General features: G+C 36.7%; 1 protein-coding gene across 2 annotated transcripts in view; it reads right to left on the bottom strand.

The window, feature by feature from the left end:
- CWF19L2 (CWF19 like cell cycle control factor 2) overlaps positions 1-21,508 on the bottom strand; it is a 199,854-nt gene that overhangs the window by 38,424 nt on the left and 139,922 nt on the right. For both annotated transcript variants that reach the window (XR_016393904.1, XM_022560508.2), the window contains exon 13: positions 6,178-6,390. Coding sequence is in view for 1 of the 2 variants with exons in the window: in XM_022560508.2 (XP_022416216.2) it covers positions 6,178-6,390 (213 nt within the window). In the remaining variant the exon portion in view is untranslated. The remainder of the gene's footprint in view (positions 1-6,177; positions 6,391-21,508) is intronic.

The raw sequence follows: 21,508 nt of genomic DNA, 5'->3' as shown, positions 1-21,508 counted from the left end.
CAAAATGAAAAGGCAGCCTACTGAATCGGAGAAAATACTTGCAAATGATAGATAAGGGGTTAATATCCAAATATACAAAAGAAGTCATATAACTCAAGACCAAAAAAACAACCAATTAAAAAATGGGCAGAGGACCAAACAGAAATTTTTCCAAAGAAGATATACAGATGGCCAACAGACACATGAAAAGATCTTCAATATCACTAACAATGAGGGAAGTGCAAATCAAAACCACAATGAGATGCCACCTCATACCTGGCAGAATGGCTATCATCAAAAAAACAAATAACAAGTGTTGGTGAGGATGTGGACAAGAGGTGACCCTGCTACACTGTTGGTGGGAATATAAATTGGTGCAGGCACTATGGAACACAGTGTGGAGCTTCCTCAAAAAATTAAAAATAAAACTGCCATATGATCCAGCAATTTCACTTCTGAGTATTTACCTAAAAAAAACAGAACACTAATTCAAAAAGATATATGCATATCAACGTTCATTGCAGCATTATTTACAATAGCCAAGATATAGAAGAAACCTAAGTGTTCTTCAATAGACGAATGGATAAAGGAGATATGGTATATATCTGTGTGTGTATATATGTGTGTGTGTGTGTGTATATATATATGTACCATATATACAATGAAGTATAACTCAGCCATAATGAAAATGAAATCTTGGCATTTGCAACACTACAGATTGAAATGCTAAGTGAAATAAGTTAGACAGAGAAAGATAAACACCATATCATCTCACATATACGTGAAATCAGAAAAACAAAACAAATGAACAAACATAATGAAACAAAAACAGACTCATAGATACAGAGAACAAATGGGTGGCTGGCAGAGGGAAGTGTTTGGGGATGGAGGTGTGAAATAGGTGAAGGGGATGAAAAAGTATTAAAACTCCAGTTACAAAATAAGTAGTCATGGGGGTGTAATATACAGCATAAGGAATATGGTCAGTAATATTGTAATAATTTTGTATGGGGACTGATGGTTACTAGACTTTTCATGGTGATCATTTCATAATGTATGCAAATGTCAAATCATTACGTAGTACACCTGAAATTAACATAATATTGTATATCAACTATATTAAGTAAAACAAACAAAAAACAGTACTGATTCATTAGATGTAACAATTTTACTATACTAATGTTAAGATAGAAATAATAGATGAAACTGGGCACAGGGTATATGGAACTCTATACTGCCTTACAATTTTTCTGTAAATCTGAAACTGCTCTAAAAATCAAAGTACTTTTTTTTTTCTTTTAAGTAAAGGATAGTGTTAAGACAAGAAGGGGAGAGATAACTTTTATTTTTAAAAAAGAGGGAGAAGGCTGGGACAATTTATGATCAGAAACTTACATAACTGTCTGACTCTAATGAGTACTCACATAGCTTCATAAATACATTTGGATTTACGACATTAACTTTAAGTATTAGAAATTCAAGCTGAGTGAGAATTGCTGAACTGCTTTAGAATACTGTTAATTATTACTACCTAATGCAAAGTAATTCCTTAGAAACTCATAATCATATATAATTAACTGAGGTAACAACTAAAAGGAATAATTTCTTACTGTTTATTCAGATTAATAAAATAACCTATTAGCTACAATAGATGGGATAAGCAGTCAGATATTGTAACAAATAGATGAAATTCCTTCGAACCAATATTTCAAACATTTCTATATTAAAATATTCGTGGATGAAAGGCTGAAGCTAGATAGCAGTTATTAAAGCTAAGATAGCATAATAAAGCATAGACCAAGAAAAGAGATTCAAATGGTATTAAAATGAAATCAGAATGAAACGACTAGTCTGAGAGGGAAGAAACATCAGCCAATGCTCAGTAAGTTAAAGGCAAAAGAAGATTTAATACCTTTACAAATCTCTAATTGGAAAATGTGGATTACCTCACAGCAGAAGAGGAAAACTGAGAAGAATAGGAAAAGGAATGTATGAAATAATATATGAGTTGAAGAAATAGAAAATGTCTCTTTACTGGCCAACAGTTTCCTTTCACTAGTTAATTGAGAAATGCCTACTTTGGGACACCGACTATAAAGCAGGAGGCTAAAAAAAGGTTTGTACACTTCACAGCTCTGGGCCTCCCCTGGACCTGGCCTGTCTTCAGTGCATTAGAGAAAATGAAGTCATTGAAAAAAACCCAAACTTCTTGTAAAGAATTACTGAAAACTTTGTGTTACTTTATGCTTAATTTATTCATACATTTTTTAAAGGTAGGGACTAGATGAAAGGGGAATGAAATATTTATATATAATGTCATAATTATGAAAATGTGAATGTTTATGTAACAATCTAGAAAAGAACATAGAAAAAGTAATACAAGTAAGTGATTAAGGTGGGGTTTTTGATTGATTAAATTCTGAATGGAATTTTTTACTTTTACTTTTTGATAAAGTCTAGAGGAAAAGAAAGAAAAAGAAAAGGAAGGGTAAGGAAATAAAGAAACCAAAATCCAAATTGATAAATTGACTGTCTTAATGACCTAAAGATATTAAAGTCTAGAATTGGAATGGAAAAGTCAATGCCAGTTCTTTGGCTACACAGGTGCTTGTGTGTGTGTGTAAGTATGTATATACAACAAACAAATTAATTAATATGTATATGTATATTCCCCAAACTATTAGTCCTTGAAACTAGCATTAATTGAACTTCCTCTCCTACCACTTTTTCTCACTCACTCCACTCCAGCTACACCGATCTTTTCTCTGTCCCATAAATGCCTGCCTTACTTCCTCCTCAAGGCTTTTCACTCACTGATATCTTTCTGAAACATTATTCATTCATATCTTCATGTTGCTTGCTTCTTCTCATCTTTCATATCTTTACTAAAATACCTCCTCAGAGAAGCCTTCTACACCACCTTCTCAAAAAATACTCTCCCATTATTTTATCACATTTGCTTTCTATATCTGCTTCATAACAACTCTTTTAAATCAAGGCAATCATTACATTTTTTATTCTCTGCTCTATTTCACTAGAATACAAGCTCCACAAGTATATCTGATTTTCTACTTTTCCCCAGTGACTACTTAGGTTCTGACATACATCAAGTACACAATAATTATTTACTTAATATAAGAATTAGGGATTGCATTGAAACTGTAGATTGCTTTGGGTAGTAGAGTCATTTTCACAATGTTGATTCTTCCAATCCAAGAACATGGTATATCTCTCCATGTATTTGTATCATCTTTAATTTCTTTCATCAGTCTTACAATTTTCTGCATACAGGTCTTTTGTCTCCTTAGGTAGGTTTATTCCTAGATATTTTTTTATTTTTGTTGCAGTGGTAAATGGGAGTGTTTTCTTGATTTCAATTTCAGATTTTTCATCATTAGTGTACAGGAATGCAAGGGATTTCTGTGCATAAATTTTGTATCCTGCTACTTTACTAAATACATTGATTAGCTCTAGGAGTTTTCTGATAGCATCTTTAGGATTCTCTATGTAGAGTATCATGTTATCTGCAAACAGTGACAGCTTTACTTCTTTTCTGATTTGGATTCCTTTTATTTCTTTTTCTTCTCTGATTGCTGTGGCTAGAACTTCCAAAACTATGTTGAATAAGAGTGGCACAATTTGTATGGAAACACAAAAGACCCCGAATAGCCAAAGCAATCTTGAGAATGAAAAATGGAGCTGGAGGAATCAGGCTCCCTGACTTCAGACTATACTACAAAGCTACAGTAATCAAGACAGTATGGTACTGGCACAAAAACAGAAATATAGATCAATGGAACAGGAGAGAAAGCCAGAGATAAACCCACGCAAATATGGTCACCTTATTTTTGATAAAGGAGGCAAGAATATACAGTGGAGAAAAGACAGCCTCTTCAATAAGTGGTGCTGGGAAAACTGGACAGGTACATGTAAAAGTATGAAATTAGAACACTCCCTAACACCATACACAAAAATAAACTCAAAATGGATTAAAGACCTAAATGTAAGGCCAGAGACTACCAGATAAACTCTTAGAGGAAAACATAGGCAGAACACTCTATGACATAAATCACAGCAAGGTCCTTTTTGACCCACCTCCTAGAGAAATGGAAATAAAAACAAAAATAAACAAATGGAACAAATGAAACTTAAAAGCTCTTGCACAGCAAAGGAAACCATAAACAAGACCAAAAGACAACCCTCAGAATGGGAGAACATATTTGCAAATGAAGCAACTGACACAGGATTAATTTCCAAAATTTACAAGCAGCTCATGCAGCTCAATAACAAAAAAACAAACAACCCAATCCAAAAATGGGCAGAAGACCTAAATAGACATTTCTCCAAAGAAGATATACAGATTGACAACAAACACATGGAAGAATGCTCAACATCATTAATAATTAGAGAAATGCAAATCAAAACTACAGTGAGATATCATCTCACAACAGTCAGAATGGCCATCATCAAAAAATTTAGAAACAATAAATGCTGCAGAGGGTGTGGAGAAAAGGGAACACTCTTGCACTGCTGGTGGGAATATAAATTGAGACAGCCACTATGGAGAACAGTATAATTGCTTTATAATTCCTTAAAAAATAATTCCTTAAAAACTACAAACAGAACTACCATACGACCCAGCAATCCCACTACTGGGCATATACCCTGAGAAAACCATAATTCAAAAAGAGTCATGTACCAAAATGTTCATTGCAGCTCTATTTACCATAGCCAGGACATGGAAGCAACCTAAGTGTCCATCAACAGATGAATGGTAAAGAAGATGTGGCACATATATACAATGGAATATTACTCAGCCATAAAAAGAAACAAAATTGAGTTATTTGTAGTGAGGGGGATGGACCTAGAGTCTGTCATACAGAGTGAAGTAAGTCAGAAAGAGAAAGACAAATACTGTATGCTAACACATATATGTGGAATCTAAGAGAAAAAAAAAATGTCATGAAGAACCTAAGGGTAAGGCAGGAATAAAGACACAGACCTACTAGAGCATGGAGTTGAGGATAGTTGGAGGGGGATGGGTAAACTGTGACAAAGTGAGAGAGTGGCATTGACATATATACACTACCAAACGTAAAATAGATAGCTAGTGGGAAGCAGCCACATAGCACAGGGAGATCAGCTAGGTGGTTTTTGACCACCTAGAGGGGTGGGATAGGGAGGGTGGGAGGGAGGGAGACGCAAGAGGGAAGAGATATGGGAACATATGTATATGTATAACTGATTCACTTTGTTATAAAGCAGAAGCTAACACACCACTGTAAAGCAATTATACTCCAATAAAGATGTTAAAAAAAAAGAATTAAACTGCCAAATACTGAAATAAGTGACTATTATTAGTGACTATTAAATAAGTGAGTATTAACATTTATCAAAAGAAGTGACTATAAACATACATGCTTGGTATATAATGGGATACGTGTGTGGTATACAATGATGAGTGAAAGTTATCTATGCCATCAGAGCACTTACAGACTACTGGGGGAGACACTCAACAAGTAAAACAAAACTACAGTTGACCCTTGAACAACATGGGTTTGAACTCCGTGGGTCCAATTCTACATGTACCTTTTTCAATAAATACTGTGGTACTATATGATCCAGGGTTGGCTGAATCCACAGATGTGGAATTGCAGATAGATGGGTGACTATGGGACTTGAGCATCTGTGGATTTTGGTATAGAGAGACTGCTGGAACCAATCTCCCGTGGATACCAAGCAACAACTGTACAATAAACTTCTTCAAATTATGAGATATTCTATAAAGATACAAAAAGGTTCTATGAGAAAGTAAAGGAAGAAGCAGAAGTTAGACTAAGTAGCTCTGAAGTGATTTTAATACTGAGAATCAAGTGCCAATCATGAAAATAAGATCACATAGATGGTAAATGGCAGAGCAAGAATTTGAATCCAGGTGGTCTGGTTCCAAAGTCTAGGGCCTGAGCACTACTCAATGCTGCCTCTCTACAGAGAAGAATTACACAAAATGGGAGCTTCATATCATTTAGATATTTATACTCGCTCTAAAAAGATTCTGAGAATCATGGGAACTTAGAAAAGAAAATATTTGAAACAGAATGAGACAAGACAGATTTCTTAGAATCTTATGAAGAAATAGGCAAATTTACATATACCACTGAATCGTTTCCTTAGGGCAATAAACGTTATATTTCTTACCTTAACACCTATTGCAACAATAAGGTGCTTGGGAAATTGAGAGCTGTCAAAACAATACAGACAGTTTTCCATTAGTGCAGCAAGTCTCCGGTGCTCAGCAATAGCTTTTTTCCTCTGATTCTCTTCCTCTTCACCAAAACATTCTCTCTCAGCTGCTCTGGAGACAAACATGTCATCCAGAGTGTAATAGTCTCCATCTGTTTTTCCCATACACTGAAAAAACAAAATAATAGTAGTGGGGAGAAGGTAGTAGTTAATTCAGTTTATTGTACTGTGGCATACTGAAGTCATATTTGTAAGTCCTGTGATAAAACTCTTACATTAAAAGAAAAAAGAAAACATGATTAAAATTTAAGCTTGACCTGCAAGGATCAAGTTATTATCATCATCATAGCTAAAGTTTACTGAGTATTTACTATGTGCAGTTCTATGCAATTTGATTGTTTTATACTCCTATGATGAGGGAACCATTATCATTTCTATTTAATAGATGAGGAGCTTGAATGACAGAGAGGTTAAGAACAACCTTCACTTTAAAATTAGCATACACTCTATTAAACTTACAAGCCAATTTGCTAATATGTATATTGAGAGCATTGAGAGCCATGTTCCCCTTTCTCTTTTAAAAATAATTTTCTTTTTCATTTGTTTTTATTGAGGTAACGATTTAAAAAACTATATAAGTTTCATGTGTACAAAACCAAATTCTTTAATAAGTCTTTTCTAACACCCTTTTACTGAAATACTGAGCAATTCAACATGGTGTGCATTCTGCCTTGCTGCAATAAGTAATAAACCCAACTTGTTTAACTCTGTGTGCCCCTGGTGGTCTTTGGCTAACAGCCACTGACAGTATCAAGAAATACTGTTAATTTGTGTGTGTGTGATAATGGTGTTGTGATAATGCTAAAAACTTCTGTTAAAAGTTTATTTATTTATTTATCTTATTGAGGTGTGGTTGGTTTGCAATGTTGTGTTGGTTTTGGGTGTGCAGCAGGGTGATTCAGTTATATATATGTGTAAATAAATATGTATATGTATGTGTATGTATATGTGTGTGTGTGTTTTTTCAGATTCTTTTCCATTATAGGTTATTGCAGGATGCTGAGTGTAGTTCCCTGTGCTTATCAGTAGGTCCTTGTTTGTCTGTTTTGTATATAGTAGTGTGTATCTGTTAAACCCAAACTCCTAATTTATTTAAATTAGGAATTAAAAGTTTATTTTTATTAAAAAAATAAATCCCAGAACCTCATCTATGAAAAAAAATTAAAAAAATAAAATTAGCATACACTCCACATAGAACATAAAACATTTTTCAATTGTATCTCAAGGCACCTTCTCTATACCTCCCCCAACATAAACTGTAGCCAGGGTGATGTTTTTAAAACAAAAATTTTATTTACTTATTTTATTTATGTCCCTACTTAAAATCCTCAAAGAGCTCTACATTGTGAACAGGATCAAGTTCAAACTGTTGTTTGGCCTACTAAGTCATAGACACAGAGCGGTATAATGGTTAAGAGCTTGGGCTCTATAGTCAGAATGACCATGGTAAATTTCTATCTCCTGTCTGTATAATCTTGGGCAGTTATTTAATCTCTCTGCGCTTTATGTTTTATTTCCTCATTTTACAATGGCTATAACAATATTATCCATCTAATAGGGTTATCTTTCTTCATCCTTACAACACATGCCTGGCACACAATAAGGACTCATAAATGTGAGTCACCTCGGTCACATGTGATCACATCCCTACTCAAACTCTACACTTTGCCACCCTACTTTAGTCCCCAAAAGTACTGTTACCTTCAGGCTTTGCACATATTGCTCTCTGAGCAGTTCTGCCCTCAATTTTGCCATTCCTACCCCTACTCATTTTTTAATCTGAGGTTTAGATTTAGTTGTCACCTGCATGAAAGAACTTTTCTAGATCGTCCAAGCTCCTTCAGTACTATACTCACATCAGTTTCATGAGGACCACACTGTATCAAAACAGCTCATTAACTTATGTTTTTCTTCCATTAGACTAAGTTCTACTTAGTCTACTAAATACCAAAAAGAAAATGACTGTTTTGATCTTACCAGATACTTAAATAGATATGAAGAAAGCCAGAGTGCCTGTACTCCTGTCAGAGAAAGTAGATTTCAAAGCAAAGAATATTATGAAGGATAAAGAAGGTCATTTCATAATAATAAAAGACTTACAGCATCAGGAGGACAAAACAATCCTAAAGTTTATGCACCTAATAAGTTTCAAAATATATGAAGCAAAAACTTGACAGAACTGTAGGAGAAATAGACAAACCCACAACTGTAGTCAGAAATTTAAATGCCACTCTCTCTACAATTGATAAAACAAATAGAAAATCAATAGGCAATAGAAGACTTGAACAAACTATCAACCAATCTGACATAACCAACACTGACAGAAACTGTATCCAACAGAAATTGTATCAGCAGAATAAACATTCTTCTCAAGTGCACAGAGAACATTTACCAAGACAGATGGCATTCTCAGACTTAAAACAAACTCTCAATAAATTTAAAAGGATTCAAGTAACATAGAGTATGTGCACTGAAAACAATGGAATTAGACTAGAAATCCCAACAGAAAGATATATGGAAAATAGTCAAGTATGCGAAAATTAAATAGTGTACTTCCAAATAACCCACGGATCATCAAAAAAATAAAAAATAAAATTAGAAAGTTTTTTGAACTATAATAAAACAAAAACAGGACATGTGAGAATTTGTGGTGTACTGTGAACGCAGTACCTAGAAGGACAATTACAGAACTAACCACTTATATTAGAAAACAAGAGAGGCCTTAAATCAATGATGTCATCTTCCAACTTAAAAAACTAGAAAAAGAGGAGAAGTAAAACTAAATGCAAACAGAAGAAAATTTCTAAAATGTCATTATTGATAGAATCAGGTAAAAAGATTATTATCAGTAAGGTATTTCTCAGAGCACATTAGCTTCAGGAATTAATTTTTATCTTCTACTTTTTCTCTTTATTAATCCTTGATTATCTCTCTATTCTTCAGGTTTGTCTATTTATATGTAGTCTCCTGACTTACAAATTATTATTTTAACTTCAGACCTTTATCTCAACCATAATATATCAAATTTTGAAAAATGTCCAAACTGGTCACTAAAATTTTCATGAAAATAGTGACTAACTATATGCTAGATATTAACAGAAACTTTAAGTATCCTCTCAGCCAAATACCTCTACAACATAGGAATTGTCATTCTCACTTGATATTAAAAAACTGAGGCTAAGAGAGACTAAATAACTTAATCAAAATCACATAATTATTAAGAGACAGAGCCAGGAATCAAGTTTGATTGTAAAACTGAGAGTGCCCGGCATATAGTGAGCCTCTCTCACTTAAGAAACCCATCTTTAAAACATAGAAAGGGAATACTGTGAATATAGTCTATGAAGCAGAATAAAGAATTAGAAGAAACCTTAAATTTCATCCAGAATAAACATACCCAATCAAGTTAAGGTACATATTAAAAGAGAATACAGATATCTGATGGGTATTTATCTTTTCTAAAATACATTAGTGAGCAGAATATGTACTTCTACATGTAACTTTACTTTCATATGATATATTGTTAAAAATATTGTTATTAAAAAACAGTTCATAACTTGTCAGGGAATATATTCAATTCAAATAAAATCAGTTGAAAACAGAAGACAGTATTTCTATTTTTTAAATCTATGTTCCATGAATGCTGCTGAACTTCTCTGATCTATTCATAGTTTTTGACTTAAATAGGGGACAGTCTTCCAAATTAAGTCTGAATGATTCTTCAACACAACTGAAATATGATACTCATCTATCCCAGAACAATAATTCCCTCCTCCTACATCCTCTAATTATTTGCATTTTCCCATTATCTTCTCTTTGGGGTTTGACACAAAATGTTTTTACCTTTATCAGTCACGTACACATCTATGACCTTACCCCCAACCAAAAATTTTTAATGAACAGAGATAGTGGAGAATATAAGACCAAGAAGGGGAAAAGTGAAAGTATTTGCTGGAGGAAAGGAGGTGAAGAAAACAAGAGGGGCATGAAAATATGCCTCTTTTTCATTTAGATAGAGTCCTAAAGAAAACTGATGAGATGGTACAAGATCAAGATAGTATATCATAAATTTTAGAACTTTGAGAATCTCTTTTCTAAATAAATAAGAAAATGTGATAAAATAGTTATAACATTAAAATGAATAAGATAAAAGAAAGGGGAGTAGATGTCAATACTACCCAAAGTGATCTACAATGCATGCCACATCTATCAAAATCTCAATGATGTTTTTTGCAGAAATAGAAAAATCCATCTTAAAATTCATATGGAATCTCAAGGGACTACAAATAAACAATCTTTAAAAAGAACAAAGTTGGAGGTCTCACACGTCCTGATTTTAAAACGTACTACAAAGCTACAATAATCAAAATAATGTGATACTGGCATAAAGAAAGATATATAGACCAATGGAATAGAATGGAGATCCCAGAAATAAACAAACTCATATATGGTCAAATGATTTTCAGTAAGGGTGCCAAGACCACTGAATAGGGAAATGACAGTCTTTTAAACAAACAGTGTGGAAAACTGGATATTCACATGCAAAAAAAGATGAAGTTGGACCCTCACCTCACACCATATAAAAAAATTAACTCAAAATGCATCACAGACCTAACTTAAAAGCTAAAACTTTAAAACTCTGAGAAGAAATCATAGGGGAAAAGCTTCATGACATTGAATTTGGCAATGATTGCTTGGCTATGACAACAAAAGCACAAGCAATAAAGAAAAAATAGGTAAGTTGGATTTCATCAAACTTAAAACGTTTGTGCATCAAAGGACACTCTCAACAGAGTGATAAGGCAGCCCACAGAATGGGAGAAAATATTTGTAAATCACTTATTTGATAAGGGACTTACAACCAGAATACATAAAGAACTCCTACAATTCAACAACAACAAAAACCAAGCAACCTGATTTTATAATGGGCAAAGGATCTAAACAGACATTCCTCCAAGGAAGATATACAAATGGCCAATAAACACAGGGAAATGTAAATGAAACTTACAATGAAGTTATGACCTCATGCTCACGAGAATCAAATAGTCAGATAATAACAAGTGTTGGTCAAGGATATGGAGAAATTGATACCCTCAAACACCGCTGGTGGGAGTGCAAAGTCATGGTGCTGCTTTGGAAAACAGTCTAGTAGTTCCTCAAACAATTCAATATAGATTAATTAATAAATAATTAAACATATGGGCTACCATATGACCTAACAATTCCACTTCCAGGTATATACCCAGGAGAAATGAAAACATATGCCTAACAAAAACTTGTATATGAATCTTTACAGCAGCATTATTCATAAAAGTCAAAACTTGTACACAATCTAAATGCCCATCAATTGATGAACAGATCAACAAAACATATAAAATATGTACAACAGAGTGAGTATATTTGGCTATAAAAAACAAATGAAGTACTGATACCCCCTACAACACTCTGAAAACATGCTAAGTGAAAGAAGTCAGTCACAAAAAATCACTATCATATACATGAAATGTCCAGATCAGCAAAATCTATACAGACAGAAAACAAACTCAAGGCTGCTTAAGGCTGGAGATGGAGGAGGACTAAGAGGGTTAGGGGGTGACAGCTAAAGGTTACAGGGTTTATTCTTGAGGTGATAAAAATGTTGTAAAATTGACTGTAGTGATAGTTACATATATTCATGAAGATACTAAAAACCATTGAATTTTACACTTTAAAAGGGTGAATTTGTATGGCACGTGAATCATATCTCAATAAACCTGTGTTTTAAAAAATTAACTGTACCCAAATAGAGGTCTGGCCTTTGCCTTCTGTCCCTGGAAGGTAATCTTTAAGGACTTGCAATGTCCTGCGTAAAAGAGTGGTTTTGTTTATCTGAGGGTCTTGGGCCACACGAGCCATCTATGTTAACAATGTGGTTTATGCTGGGAAATTTGGGCCACACAGTATCAGCTCCACCTCAGGAGAGGCTGGAAACTGTCATCTTCACAGGCAATCAACCATGTCTATGTGACCAAATCCTAACAAAAACTGCACACCAATGCTTGGGGGAGCTTCCCTAGTTGGCAATACCCTGTGTATTTCACACATTATTGCTGGGAGAAGTTAGTGCTGTCCATGACTCACTGGGAAAGGGGACAAATGGAAGATTCATGCTTGAAATTCTGCTGGATTCAGCTCCATGAGCTGCTTCCCTTGACTAATTTTCCATCTGTATTCTTTCACTGTAATAAACCTTAACTGTATATTTAACAGCTTTTAGGGAATTCTGTGAGTCCTTGTAGTAAAGTATCAAAGCTGAAGGTGGGCTTGGGGATCCCTGAACTTGAAGCTGGTGTCAGAAGTGAGGATGGTCTTAGGGACTCTCACATTGGGGCGATATAATAAACACAATGCACAAACACTGATCAGATCCTGAATCTCAAAAAAAAAAAGCTATAAAAATTTAAATATAGGTTCATCTATATCAACATTTAAGAAAATAAATACATGGTTCTGCATGATACACAGGCACCACCCAAAGTGGACAGCTACAGCACTACAGTCCCACTCTGGAACGGCCATAAAGGGAAATTATCTCAGTAAGAAGAACTTTGCGCAGTGAGTTCACTTTGTCTGGAAAGAAAGATGGCCATAGATACAGGTCTACACTGATTCATGTACTATGGCAAATGGTTTGGCTGGATGGCCAGGAACCTGGATAGAACACAAGTAGAGATTACCAACAAGGAAGTCTGGGGAAGAGGTATATGGACAGACCTCTCCAAATAGATACAGATATTTATGTCACTAGTGATATTTATGTCACTAGCCACTCCTACCATTGTTCCAATGAGCTTGTGAACAAAGTGGCCATGCAGGTATGGAAACTATTCAAGGGCTCAGCAACATCAAAGCTGATCTGGCTATAGCCACTGCTGAATACCCAATCTGCCAACAGAGATCAACGCTGAGCCTCTGATACGAGCACCACTCCTTTGGGAGATCAACACTGAGCGTCTGATACGAGTACCACTCCTTTGGGGGATCAGGCAGCTAACTGGTGGCAAGTTGGGTACATTGGACTGCTTCCATCATGGAAGGAGCAGCACTTTGTTCTTACTGGAATAGACACTTACTCTGGATATTGACTTGCCTTCAATGCATACAGTGATTCTGCCAAAACTACCATCTCTGGACTTGTATCATTGTGGTATCACATGTATGCTTCTGACCAAGGAAATAATTTCACAGCAGATGAAATGTGTCTATGCCCATTGCAGTCACCATGCAACAATGATGACTACCAAGCAGCACTGCTCACTAATTCACCATGTTCCCCACCATCTGAAGTAGCTGGCTGGATAGAACAGTGAACTGGCCTTTTTAAGATTTAATTACAAGCGCTGGATAGGTGATGTCTTGTAAACTAAGGGTATGTCTCCCAGAATGAAGTAAGTGCTCTAAATCAGCACCCAAACGATGTTGCTATCTTTCCCACAGCCAGAATTCATAGGTATGGGAATCTAGGGGGGAAAAAACAGGAGTGACCTATCTCACTACTGCCCCTTTTGATACACTAGCAAAATTTCTGCTTCCCAACTCGGTGATCTTAGGCTCTACTAGTCTAGAGGTCTTAGTTCTAAAGAGAGGAATACATCTATCAAGGGACACAATGATTAATTGAACTTGAAGTTCTGACAGCCACCTGGCCACTCTGGCTCCTCATTCCACTGAATCAAAAGGCAAAGAGGGGAGTTACTGTACTTTCTAGAGTGATTGATTCTGACTATAAAGGGAAAATTGGGCTGGTACTACATAATGGAGGTAAGAGGAAGTATATCTTGAATATAGGTTACCTTTTAGGGCACCTCTCGGTATTCTCATGGCCTATGATTAAAGTCAATGATAAAATACAACTCAGTTAAGGCAGGACAGCTAATAAATGGCCCAGACCTTCTGAATGAAGGACTGGATCACCCCACAAGGCAAGGGGCCATGACCAGCTAAGATGTTGCTGAGGACAAAAGGAATACAGAATGGGTAGTAGAGGAAAGCAGGTATAAATACTAGATGAAACTCCATAACCAGTTTCAGAAATTAATATTGTAATATTATGGTATCCTTTCAATATTTTGATATGAATTTATATGTGTGAATATACACCTAAATATTAACAAAACTTCTTTCTTTTCTTCCCCTTTCTCATCCCCTTACCATCTAACATAATAGTAGCTTTGTACTCTATTCTGGGGACACAGCCTGTTTTTGGTTGTATGTAGGACAGTTCTATCATGTTGGACAGAAGCACGATTTTGTTTTCTTTATTTGGAGATTAAATATAGTTTAAAGAGAGGAGCCAAGGTAACATGGTTGTGGTCACTGGGTCAATTTGACTAGTCTGACATACACTTACCAGAATTCCCTTTTCAGTGTCTGGTTATGATGGGTAACAAGAGATTTTTATAGAAGACCTGAAGAGTAGAAATAAAGCAGCAGCCATTTTATAGCTTGCATACATTGTCACTTAACTACTGGTTCACCTCCTTATATAAGGCAGCATCTGAGTCTGCAGCTGCCCCACCTTTCCCACCATCCTCCTTCAGCTTCTATGACTTCTAGACCAGATGTGTGTATTTAGCTCCTAGCCTAATCTACAGAATACCCACACCACCAAGGTCAGAGGCAACATAAACTGACATGTATATTTGTCCATCCTCGAGAATTCCAGCTCATCCCTGTGGGTTCTAGCTTGTTCTTGTTCTTAGTCTCCCCCGCTTTATATTCATTTTTCCTTCCCAAGAGCCTGCCCTCTGGACTTAAAGCTCCAAATTCAGATGCAACCACAACAGCCTTAAAAAGATTGCTTAACCAGCTTCTACAATGGCATAAGGTCAAATCCCTGTAAAGAAACCTATGTCTATATGTCTTTTAATAGTTCTGTTTCTCTGATCGATAAGTGACTGATAAAGATATAACCCTCTATAAACAGCAATAACAAACTGCTTCTGTTCAGAGGCTCTGCTTGTATAACATTTTTTCAAGATTATTCCAAGAATAATATTATTCTAAATATCATTAATCATAATGTAAGTGAAATTCAGACAGTTCAAATGCCAACTGTATAATATAATGGAAGAAAATTAATATAATAATAAAATAAAACCACTCCTTTTCTGCTTCAGTCCACTTTCCTTAAAAACCAAATCCAGGGCTTCCCTGGTGGCGCAGTGGTTGAGAGTCCACCTGCCGATGTAGGGGACGCGGGTTCGTGCGCCGGCCCGGGAGGATCCCACGTGCCGTGGATTGGCTGGGCCCGTGAGCCATGGCCGCTGGGCCTGCGCGTCTGGAGCCTGTGCTCTGCGACGGGAGAGGCCACGACGGTGAGAGGCCCGCGTACCGCAAACAAACAAACAAATCCAATTATACTATTTGAGCATAGTCTAATCTGAATGTAGTCAATCATCTCCCTTTTCTGGCCCTCTGCAATGCTTGCATGTTACTATAGAAAAGTTATTATATTTTATAAATGGTTCCATTATAAGCTCATAAGCTAACTGCCACTTCAACATAATAAGAAAACCTCCCATTTTCCACAGTGGCAATTTTAGATGATCACCATCAAACCCTGGACACTCCATCAACTCCTCTCTCACTTTCAGTAGATGACCTCAAAGAAAAATTAAAATCAGACAAGAATTTCCTGATCCTCCTACCACCAAACCTAAAACCATCCACAAACACACAGCTTATACTTCTTTTCTCCTGAGATAATGGAAGGGTATATGTGCTCCTGTTTAAATTCTGTCATCCATGCAGTAGACCCTACCTAACCCCTCTTCATATACTCTGGATAGGACTGACTCTCTGCAGTCTGCTCAGTTGTGCCACTCATAACTACTTCTCCTTTATCATGGGCCTTTTTTCCCTTGCCAACAACTCTTCCTAACTAGAATTTAAGTATTTAAGCATGCCAAACATTCTTCTATTTTAAACAGTTCCTTTGGAATACACACCACCTTTTATCACAGTAAAAGTTAAACCTCTTGAATGAATTGCCAAGGGAAGAGAAGAAAGAAGTCAGGATTTTATTAAACAGTGATAACTGGGGGAGATGTCAAAATATGACTGATGTTTAGAATACAACCATTAATGTAAACCAGTTGAATAAGTCTTCCTGAACAGCCAAATTTCCAAAAAGTTAAGGGTTTACCATTTAAGCAAAGAAACATTACTTATTATAGTCATTTTGAATACAAATGTTCCCAAACAGAGTTATAAACTGTCCTACCTTTTAAAACATAATTACCGGAATTTAGTCTTATCCTGGTAATAGGGTAATTAATGGAACAATTATTAAAATGTGCCATAATTCACGAATGGCCTCTCAAGGGCTAGTGGCTTCTATGCTAGCTATGTCAACCAAGATGTTTATGATTTTTCAATTCTTTACCTGAATTTTTCCATCTCATTCTTTGCTCTAAATATATTAAGTCAGCTGTTGGTTCTCATTGTTATAAGCACTTCTTCTTGTGGTACTCGTGTCCCCACTTCTAATTTGCTACTTTTATTATATTTCTGGTCTAAAATTGAATAGCCAAGTATATTAGAATTATATATAAAAGTACGGCTTAGAGGCCACCTTCTCCAGGTAATCAGTAAACAGTTGATAAATTTAGAGGAAAGACAAAAAAGCTACCCTATAGTCTATAAATACTAGATTGGCATCAAGAGAAAAGACTTAAAAAGAATCTTTTTAAAATGATGACAATAGAAGGACCTTCAAGATGGCAGAGGAGTAACACATAGAGATCACCTTCCTCCCCACAAATACATCAGAAATACATCTACATGTGGAACAACTCCTACAGAACACCTACTGAATGCTGGCAGAAGACCTCAGACTTCCCAAAAGGCAAGGAAATCCCCATGTACCTGAATAGGGCAAAAGAAAAACGAAAAAACAGAGACAAAAGAGTAGGGATGGGACCTGCACCAGTGGGAAGGAGCTGGGAAGGAGGAAAAGTTTCCTCACACTAGGAAGCCCCTTCACTGGCAGAGACTGGGGTGGCCAGTGGGAAGCCAGGGGGAAGCTTCAGAGCCACGGAGGAGAGTGAAGCAACAAGGGTGCAGAGGGCAAAGTGGAAAGATTCCCGCACAGAGAGGATCAGTGATGACCAGCACTCACCAGCCTGAGAGGCTTGTCTCCTCACCCAGTGGGGTGGGTGGGTGCTGGGAGCTGAGGCTGGGGCTTCAGGGGTCAGATCCCAAGGAGAGGACTGGGGTTGGCTGCGTGAACACACAGCCTGAAGGGGTCTAGTGTGCCACAGCTAACTGGGAGAGAGTCCAGGAAAAAGTCTGGAACTGCCTAAGACTAAAGAGACCATTGTTTTGGGGTGTGCAAGGGGAGGAGATTCAAAGCACCACCAAAACGAGCTTCAGAGACAGGCACGAGCTCTGCCTATCAGCACAGACACCAGAGACAGGCATGAAACTCTAACATTGCTGCTGCAGCCACCAAGAATCCTGTGTGTAAGCACAGGTCACTATCCACACCTCCCCTCCCGGGAGCCTGTGCAGTCCACCACTGCCAGGGTTCTGTGATCCAGAGACAACTGCCCCAGGAGAACACATGGCACGCCTCAGGCTGTTGCAACGTCACACCAGCCTCTGCCGCCACAGGCTCACCCTGCGTTCCGTAACCCACCCAACCCCCAGCCTGAGTGAACCAGAGTCCCATAATCAGCCACTCTTTAACCCCCTCTTGTCTGGGTGGAAAAAAGATACCAAAGGGCGACCTACATGCAGAGGTGGGGCCAAAACCAAAGCTGAACCCCAGGAGCTTTGAGAACAAAGAAAAGAAAGGGAAATTTCTCCATGCAGCCTCAGGAGCAGCAGATTAAATCTCCACAGTCAACCTGATGTACCCTGCATCTGTGAAATACCAGAACAGACAATGAATCATCCAAAAATTGAGGCGGTGGAGGTTGAAAACAACTGTAGACTTGGGGTTTGTTGTATGCAGCTGACTAGTTGCTGATTTTGATGTTTATCTTAGTTTAGTTTTTAGTGCTTACTATCATTGGTGGATTTGTTTATTGGCTTGGTTGTTCTCTTCTTTATTACTTTTTAAAAAGTTTTTACTTTAATAATATTCTTTAGATTCTTTATTTTAATAACTTTATTTTATTTTATATTTCTTTCTTTTTTTTCTCTCTCTTCTTCTGAGCCAAATGGCTGACAGAGTCTTGGTTCTCAGGCCGGGTATCAGGCCTGAGCCTCTGAGGTGGGAGAACCGAGTTCAGGACATTGGTCCACCAGACACCGCCAGGCCCCATGCAATATTAAACAGCAAGAGTTCTCCCAGAGATCTCCATCTCAATGCTAAGACGCAGCTCGACTCAAAGACCAGCAAGCTCTAGTGCTGGACACCCCATGCCAAACAACTAGCAAGACAGGAACACAACTCCATCCATTAGCAGAGAGGCTGCCTAAAATCATAACTTCATAGACACTCCAAAACACACCACCAGAAAGACAAGACCCAGCCTCATCAACCAGACAACAGGCACCAGTCCCCACCACCAGGAGGTTTATACAAGCCACTGAACCAACCTTACCCACTGGGGGCAGACACCGAAAACAACAGGAACTACTAACCTGCAGCCTGTGAAAAGGAGACCCCAAACACAGTAAGTTAAGCAAAATGAGAAGACACAGTAAGTTAAGCAAAATGAGAAGACACAGAAATGTGCGGCAGATGAAGGAGCAAGGTAAAAACCCATCAGACCTAACAAATGAAGAGGAAATAGGCAGTCTACCTGGAAAAGAATTCAGAATAATGATAGTAAAGATGATCCAAACTCTTGGAAATAGAATGAAGAAAATACAAGAAACGTTTAGCAAGGACCTAGAAGAACTAAAGGGCAAACAAACAATGATGAACAACACAATAAATGAAATTAAAAATTCTCTAGAAGGAATCAAGAGCAGAATACCTGAGACAGAAGAACGGATAAGTGACCTGGAATATAAAAGAGTGGAAATAACTACCACAGAGCAGAATAAAGAAAACAGAATGAAAAAAATTCAGAACAGTCTCAGAGACCGCTGGGTCAACAATGAACGTACCCACATTCAAATTACAGGGGTCCCAGAAGAAGAAGAGAAACAGAAACGGATTGAGAAAATATGTGAAGAGATTATAGTTGAAAACTTCCCTATTATGGGAAAGGAAATAGCCACCCAAGTCCAGGAAGCACAGTGTCCAATACATGATAGATCCAAGGAGAAACATGCCAAGACACATATCAATCAAACTCTCAAAAATTAAATACAAAGAAAAAATATTAAAAGCATCAAGGGAAAAGCAACAAATAACATATAAGGGAATCCCCATAAGGTTAGCAGCTGATCTTTCAGCAGAAACTCTGCAAGCCAGAAGGGAGTGGCAGGACATAATTCAAGTGATGAAAGGTAAAAACCTACAATCAAGATTACTCTACCAAGCAAGGGTCTGATTGAAATTTGATGGAGAAATTAAAACCTTTACAGACAAGCAAAGGCTAAGAGAATTCAGCACCACCAAACCAGCTTTACAACAAATGCTAAAGAAACTTCTCTACATAGGAAACACAAGAGAAGGAAAAGACCTACAATAACAAACCCAAAACAGTTAAGAAAATGGCAACAGGAACATACATACCAATAATACCTTAAATGTAAACAGATTAAATTGTCCAACCAAAAGACACAGACTGGCTGAATGGAGACAAAAACAAGACCCGTATATATGATGTCTACAGAAGACCCACTTCAGACCTAGGGACACATACATACTGAACCTGAGGGGATGGAAAAAGATATTCCATGCAAATGGAAATCAAAAGATAGTTGGGGTAGCAATTTTCATATTAGACAAAATAGACTTTAAAATAAAGAGTATTACAAGAGATAAAGAAAGACACTACATAATCATCAAGGGACCAATCCAAGAAGAAGATATAACAATTCTAAATATTTATGCATCCAATATACAAGCACCTCAGTACATAAGGCAAATGCTAGCAGCCATAAAAGGGGAAATAGACAGTAACACAATCATAGTAGGGGACTTTAACACCCCACTTTCACCATGGACAGAGCAAGCAAAATGAAAACTAATAAGGAAACACAAGCTTTAAAAGACACTTTAAACAACATTGACTTAATTGATATATAGAGGAAATTCCATCCAAAAACAACAGAACACACTTAATTCTCAAGTGCTCATGGCACATATTCCAGGATATACCTTGGGTCACAAATAAAGCCTTGTCAATTTAAGAAAATTGAAATCGTATCAAGTATCTTTTCTGACCACAATGCTATGAGAAGAGATATCAATTACAGGCAAAAAACAGCAAAAAATACAAACACATGGAGGCTAAACAATACGTTGCTAAATAACCAAGATAACACTGAAGAAATCAAAGAAAAAAATCAAAAAATAGCTAGAAACAAATGACAATGAAAACACGACAACTCAAAACCTACGGGATGCAGCAATAAGAAATCTAAGAGGGAAGTTTATAGCAATGCAATCCTACCTCAAGAAACAAGAAAAATCTCAAATAAACAACCTAAACATACACCTAAAGCAATTAAAGAAAGAAGAACAAAAAAACCCTCAAAGTTTGCAGAAAGAAAGAAATCAAGAAGATCAGATCAGAAATAAATGAAAAAGAAATGAAGGTAATGATAGCAGAGATCAATAGAAATAAGAGCTGATTCTTTGAGAAGATAAACAAAATTGACAAACCATTATCCAGACTCATCAAGAAAAAAAGGGAGAAGACTCAAATCAATACAATTGGAAATGAAAAAGGAGAAGCAACAATTGACACTGCAGAAATACAAAGGATCATGAGAGATTACTACAAGCAACTATATGCCAATGAAATGGACAACCTGGAAGAAATGGACAAATTCTTAGAAAAGCACAACCTTCTGAGACTGAACTAGAAAGAAATAGAAAACATACACAAACCAATCACAAGCACTAAAATTGAAACTGTAATTAAAAATCTTCCAACAAACAAAAGCCCAGGGTCAGACAACTTCACAGGTGAATTCTATTAAACATTTACAGAAAAGCTAAGACCTATCCTTCTCAAAATCTCCCAAAATATAGCAGAGGGAGGAATAGTCCCAACTCATTCTATGAGGCCACTAACACCCTGATAGCAAAACCAGACAAAGATGTCACTAAGAA

This window comes from Delphinapterus leucas, chromosome 7 (assembly GCF_059928025.1).
Source record: "Delphinapterus leucas isolate spDelLeu-1000000601 "Yukka" chromosome 7, BTC_Dleu_Yukka2, whole genome shotgun sequence".
Classification (NCBI taxonomy): Eukaryota; Metazoa; Chordata; class Mammalia; order Artiodactyla; family Monodontidae; genus Delphinapterus; species Delphinapterus leucas.
This window is presented reverse-complemented; position numbering and strand designations above follow the sequence as displayed.